Here is a 6,966-nt window from a genome sequence, read left to right on the forward strand (position 1 = left end):
AGTAAGGTGTCGATATTACCGCCACGTGCCGGGGGAGGAGACGATCATTTCACACGGCATCAGCACCGTCAGCGAAAGGGATCACGACGGAGGGCAGCGGGGGACTGCGGCCAGGGAGGGCAGGAAAAGCCTTTCTGAGGTGACTTCGGAGCCAAGTCCTCCCAGGATAGGGCGCAGGGGTCAGAGATGAGGGGCTGGACCACCGGGGAGGCCGGGTCGGGGTTGCAGCAGCAAGGGGCCGGTCCCGGGGTCCTGCGGGCACCCCCAACCCGCACGACGTGGCCACGCCCCTCGCGACCCCAGCCGGCACTGAAGCGAACCACCGTCCCTCACCAGAAGAAGGTGTTGGTGCCGTCGTCGTAGACCTCTGACTCGGTGCTGCGGCGGCCAGCGGCCGGCCCGCTCGCTCGGCCCGCGGCCGCGCCGTCCAGCGGCTCCTCCAGCGAGGCCTTGCCCACGGGCACAGGGGACCCCGGCCGCGGCCCCTCGGCGCCCTTGCGCTCACCCCTCCGCATGACGCCCCGACCCCAGCAGCTCTGCCCCGCGCCTTGACCCCACGCACCAGAGTCCACGAGACCGCGCGAAGAGCGCCGGGAAGGGGTCGCGGCGCTCGCTCCGCAGGGTCTCCGGAGAGTAGAGGCGGGGGGCGGCAAGAAAAGGGCGGGCGATGCATTGTGGGACTTGTAGTCCGAGCGCCTGGGCGCGAGGCATACTGGGATTCGTAGTCCCCAGTGTCGTGCGTTAGAAGCAGTGCTTGCTGGGAGGGATGCCGCCTGGTTGCTAGGTAACCAGCGCGGCAAAGTTGCGGGAAGAGCGGGGGGTCTCCTTATAATGCTGGGGCGCCCGGGCTGCCCCAGACCCTCCTCCCCCGCGGTCTGCCCCGAGCTCCGCCCCAGACCCTCCTCCCCAGGCGGCCTGCCCCCCCCCCCCCCCGGTGCGCCACCAGCACTCCCCCTTTCCCAACACCCTGGGCCCAGGCGTGTTCTCCCCAGTCTCCACTGGGAGCTCCAGACTCTAGCCTGTAGAGTCCTCTTCATGGCCAGAGAGTAGGTCTTAAGAAAGTAGTAGACATGCTGATCTTGGTTGACTCAAATTATTAATGTAGACAGAGCCCCCTGCAAAAACATTTAGCTCTGACCCATTTGAAAAAGTCCGGCAGGACTTCCCTGGTGGCACAGTGGTTAAGAATCCGCCTGCCAATGCAGGGGATACGTGTTCAAGCCCTGGTCTGGGAAGATCCCACATGCCGCAGAGCAACTAAGCCCATGTGCCACAACTACTGAGGCTGCGCTCTAGAGCCCGCGAGCTACAACTACTAAAGCCCGCGCGCCTAGAGCTTGTGCTCCGCAACAAGAGAAGCCACCACAAGGCCTGCTCACCACAATGAAGAGTAGCCACCACTTGCCGCTACTAGAGAAAGCCTGCGCGCAGCAACGAAGACCCAACGCAGCCAAAAATAAAAAATAAATAAGTTAAAAAAAGAAAAAGTCCGGCAGCTGCTCAAAGGGTGAAACATAGTTACCATGTGACCCAGCAATTCGTATATACTCAAGAAATGAAAACATTGTCCATGCAGAACTGTACATGGATATTGTCACCTTTAATAATAAAATAGCCAGTTATTTCACCAGCAAAGGCAGGCTTATTCAGGAATAGCAAAGGAATTGCAGCTCAGCATCTCTGAACCATGGTGGACCACTGGCAAATCCAGAGAACAAGGAGGGGCAACGTGCTATTATAGGGAAAAAAGGGAGCTGGGAGGGGCTGTGATAACCAGAGCCCATTGGAGGAGCTGGGGGTCCAAAGTAAGGAGGCTTCCCATGGGCTGGGCCACTGCAGTCTCTGATTGGCTGGGCTGCCGTGGGAGGAGAGACGTTTCCTTCCTCCGGCTGGGTGGTCCGTAGAGATGCCTTCCTGTCGGAGGTGTAAGGGGAGGTCTTTTTCTGTTTGCATTACCAATGACAATAAATATACCATTCGTTTTGTTTAATTTTAGAACTGCAGTCCTCCAATTTAATCTTAAGAAAAACGAGTTTGGGGAGATCAAAAGTTTCCCATAATGGCCATTGTAATTCTGGATTACTTTGGCCCACTTAGTTAAAAAATAGTCATGTAGAGCGGTCCCTAGATTTTAAACATGAAACCAGCTGGAGTCCCCAAAGGAGAGCTGCCCCCAGAGCATTTAGATGGCCAGGATCCCATTTCCCTAAGTTCTCCTGAATACCCAAGAAAGTTGCTAGAGTCCTAACCCAGATTCCAAAGGGAATAAAACAAAACTCTTAGATCCCAATTTGCTCAGTCCCCAAAAGAGAACCTTGCTACTGTGCACTTCAGAAAACAGCTGAGTACTCACCAAGGATGAAACCACACCCCTGAAAGGACAAAGCCTTCTGTCCTGAATAAAGTTGGAGAGCTCAAAACGCAAAAAGAGCAGAGCTCAGAATCCGAGAGGAGACTCACCAAACCAAAAGCTGGTGGCGACTCCCAGAAGCAATAAGCACAAAGCGCTTGATGCAATGCCTCAGTCAATTTCATCCCTTGGGGTTTGCCTCCAGACCCCACTACTGACACCACATGTTTCCACTTCAATAATATAAATAGCTAGTTATTTTACCGGCAAAAGTGAGATTATTCAGGAATAGCAGAGAAATTACAATTCGAGATACATGAACCATGGTGGGCCACAGGCAAATACAGAGAACAAGGAGAGGGAACTTGCTTTCATAGGGAAAAGGGGGATTGGAAGGGGCTTTGATAGAGTCCACTGGAGGAGCTGGGGGTCCAAAGTAAGGAGGCTTCCCATAGGTTGGGCCACTGCAGTCTCTGATTGGCTGCAATCAGAGTGAAGCAGAGAGAAGTTTTTTCTTTCTGCTAGATAGTTAACAGAGATGCCTTCCTGTCAGAGGTGTAGGGGGACATCTCTTACTGTTTGGGGGTCATTGACGATGCGTTGAGGGCATGAGAGCTACAGGCCTATCCCAACTCCAGCTTTAGCTGGTTTCTTTAATTAATTCCACAATGTTCATAGCCGCATAACTCATAATAACCAAAGGGGAAGCGACTTAATGTCCACCAACTGATGAAGGCATGCAAAAAAATGTGGTATATCCATACAATGGAAAATTATTCAACTGTAAAAAGGAAAGAAGTTTTGACACATGCTACAACATGGGTTGTACATTATGCTTGAAAACTTTGTGCTAAGTGAAAGAAGTCAGTGACAAAAGACTATATACTATATGGTCCACTTATATGAGATGTCAATAGGCCAGAATAGGCAAATCATGGACACAGAATAGTGGTCACCACAGGCTGGGAAGGGAATGTGGAGTGACTGCTCAAGGGTACTGGGTTTCTTTTCAGGGACATGAAAATATTCTAAAATTGACTGTGGTGATGGTTGCATGTATCTGTAAGTATACTAAAAACTACTGAACTGTTCACTCTAAATGCAGAGCGTTCCCAACAGCTTCACAAATGGTACCTGTTGTGATCTTTACACCCCAGGTTCTATTTTTATCTCTGGTTTAAAGAGGAGAAACTGAGGCACAGAAAGGTTCGTAATCCACTGGCCCAGCCTCTTCTTCCCCCTGGAGCCTCTCCCCTGAACCCCTGCACTCTGCAGAGACCCCTGCACCTGCAGCTTTGCTCCTGGGGCCTGACATCTGGGTCTCACCTCCACCTAGTCTCTGACCTAACCATGATGCTTCACCCTGGACACCTTGCAGCCCCCTCACCCCTCCCACTGCAAGACTTGGAGACAGGCCAGAGGGGGAGGGGCGGGGCATCTGCAAGGCCCACCACACTTTGTGGCCCGGGTGGCCAGGTGGCAGGTGTGAAAATTAACAAAGGGAAACCTCATTTCAAATGGAGTCGGGAAACCCTGAAGGGGGAGCTCTCACTCACGTACCTTACTTCACATTCCTGGGCAGGAAGAAGCTTGCTTTACTACCCAGCAGAAGGAAGGAAGTTTTTCTCCTTGCCCAGCAATAGCCAGCCAGAGAGAAGCTACCACCACCCGGCACACGAGAACCCATCACCACCCAGCACACGAGAACCCATCACCACCCTGCGCTTTTCTCCATGGACTTCCGGTTCAAAGCAGCCCCTCCCAATAAAGTAACAGTTCCTCTCCTTTGTTCTCCAGACTTGCCTGTGGTTGGCCATAGTCTGTGTTTCCTGAACAGCAGTTCCTCTGCCATTCCCAAATAAACTCATTTTGCTAGTGACATAACTGGCTATTTCGTTTTAAGGTTGACACAGGTGTGAGGAGTTAGCAGAACAGCTTTGAGGACGTGGCCCGCTGCGGTTCTGAGCCTGCAGAACCATTGAGGGGCTGCCCATGGGACCCCATGTGGGGAGGGTGCAGAGGCCGTGACCTTCCTCAGCCATGGCGGTGACTGTGGGAAGCCCCAGCGCACTGGAGCAATTCAGGGGCTTTAACGGTGGCCGATTCTGGCCTTGCTCAGGGATTGCTGGTGTCCCGAGACCACACCTCAAAGAACCAGGTCAAAGGTTACATGGGAGTGGCCTGGTCTCAGATCCCAAGGTTTCCTTAGGCCTGCAGGACACATTTATGGTGGTAGATGGTGAAAATATTGGCAGAAATGCTTTCCGAAAACATTCTTGTAAGGAAGGCAGAGAAAAAGTTGTGAATCTGTAAAAGAACCACGACTATTATTTTCCAATGGAGTGGTAAACCTGCAAAGGTGAAGGGTTGCATAGAACTCTGCCCGCCACTCGCACACCTGCCGCCTGGGAGTTTTCTCAGGCTTGATGGAAGGATTTGGGACAGCAGGGCTGTAAAGTCAGCCAAGAACGGCTCTCTGCTCCCTGAGAAAGAAAACAGGGCACTTCCCTGGTGGCGCAGTGGTTAAGACTCCGCGCTCCCAATGCAGGGGGCCCGGGTTGGATCCCTGGTCAGGGAACTAGATCCCACATACATGCCGCAACTGAGGAGCCCGCGAGCCTCAACTAAGGAGCCTGCAAGGCGCAACTAAGGAGCATGCCTGCCGCAACCAAGACCCGGTGTAACCAAATAAAAATAAATGAATAAATAAATAAATAAATGGCATTCACTATTTTTTAAAAAAAAGAAAGAAAACAGGAACTGCTGAAATTTAAGGCCCAGAGGCATTGGTGGGGAGCAGCAGGGAGTCAGAAGTGTTCCTGGGGTGAGGACATCAGGGGCCTGGGTCCCCACCCCAATGCCATCCTGGTGTGACAGGCACGGGCCAGCTTCCCGCAGACCGGAGGAGCAGAGGCCCAACCTGGGGGAGGGGTCTCTCCTGCAGGTGCCTGAGGCCAGCGAGGTCTATGGCCCAGGAGAGGCTCCGTCAGCCAGAGAAGCCAGAGGGGGATGGGGTGCCTGGGACCAGCCTGGAGAGGACTCGGGAGACCCCAACCTCAGCCGCCCTGCCTGTGCTGCCTCGAGGAGCGCCCTCAGAGAGACCCCAGAGGGTCTTCGGCCACATCCAGGCCACTGGGGTTGGGAGGACAGATTCCCCCCTGAGGAGGAGCCTGGGGCACTCCTGGTAGACTTGTCATTCTGACCTCTTCCTGGGGGGGGGCGCCCTAGAGACAGAGGGAATGGGGGGCCTGCGTCCTGCTGCACTTTGGCCCTCAGAGGGAGACGACAGCTGTGCAGGGTTCTCTGGAGGTGGAGGAGGAAGGAAAGGAGAGCAGGGTCCAGGGTTCACAGGGGAGGAGCCGGAGGCCCATGTGCACCTCGACTGGAGTTCTCCACCCAAAACAGGGCAGGGTCAGCCTGCCAACAGCCGGGGTGGCCAGGCCACACTGCCTGAAGGGGTGCGGCTTCTTCACAAGATGCACTCAAAACCAAGGCAGAGAGTGAGGCTGAGTCTGAACAAAGTTCCTAATAATAGACTTTAATATGACAACAAAGTGCATTTAATAATATAAAGTTTATAAAAGTGATGTGTGTCAAAGAAAGCAAACTATAGGAAGAAAAGCACAATTCCACCATCCACAAGCAAATATAAATATCAAATATAAAAACTACTCTCCTGGTATTTTAATGCATTTTAACTTAGTTGAGATAAAAAAATGTATATATGTTTACAATCTATGTTTTTTTCACTTAACAGTATAACATAAGCATTTTCCTATGCTGTCATAAACTCTTTGAAAGCATCATTTTTAATGGCTGCTTAATCAGCATATGAGTATACCGTGTTTGCTCAGACATTTCCCTATTATTGATAATCTAGGTGGTTTATAATTTTTGCCTCAAAGGACATAGTAATACATATTTTCAATATTTTGGAGTTTTTCTTAGGATAGTTTAGAAAAAGTTAATTAGTGGACCAAAGTATAAACAATTTTTAAGGCTTTAGATTCTTATTGCTGGACTGCTTTCCGAAAGGGCCGCACCCATTTCCTCTCCAGATAGGACTAGATGAGATCTGCCCTTTCCATCCTTCATTGAGAGTAGGGGAGCTTCCACTGTGGGGCGAGGCCGGGGCTCCTCTTCCTGCGCCCCCCCGCCCCCAGGCTGGAGATGCTATGCTGGCTTTGCCCAAGGGGCCACAGGTGCAGGCTCTTGAGCAGCAAGGCTGCTGGATATAATTTAGGTTCCCTCAGACTCTCGGAAGGTGGGAAAGAGAAGAAGCAGTGTTTCTGTGGCATTAAAATTGGGAACGTCAAATAAAGACATTGAAAAAGGGAGCAGCTGTGTAGACACTTGGGGGGAACTAGTGGACTCTTTTAACAGAATGAAAGTGTAAGTGCAGACTGTTCTGAGCAGGTTGAGCTGGAGACTGGGGGGAGACGGAGAGTCCAGGAGATGGCTGGTAATAGGGATCTTGAGTTTGGATTACTCATGCTCAAAATCTCTTGCTGACTCTGTTTCCTGAGCTCTAACACAGCATTTGAGAACCTCTCACCTGTGGCAGAGGCTGCTGGGTGCCCCCAGGGTCCATCTACCTTCTCCCTTAGGAAAAATGA

At 52.0% G+C, this 6,966-nt stretch overlaps 1 protein-coding gene across 4 annotated transcripts in view; it reads right to left on the reverse strand.

Moving 5' to 3' along the window:
• PTDSS2 (phosphatidylserine synthase 2) overlaps window positions 1-726 on the reverse strand; it is a 28,345-nt gene extending 27,619 nt beyond the window's left edge. Inside the window, exon 1 of one of the 4 annotated variants that reach the window (XM_082477776.1) lies at window positions 563-726. In XM_082477776.1, coding sequence (XP_082333902.1) covers window positions 563-711 — 149 coding nt within the window. In that variant the 5' untranslated portion in view covers window positions 712-726. The other 3 variants (XM_082477778.1, XM_082477775.1, XM_082477780.1) reach the window with 3 other exon arrangements.
• Window positions 727-6,966: the final 6,240 nt, after the last annotated feature.

This window comes from Balaenoptera physalus (assembly GCF_965194825.1).
Source record: "Balaenoptera physalus genome assembly, chromosome: 10".
Lineage (NCBI taxonomy): Eukaryota > Metazoa > Chordata > Mammalia > Artiodactyla > Balaenopteridae > Balaenoptera > Balaenoptera physalus.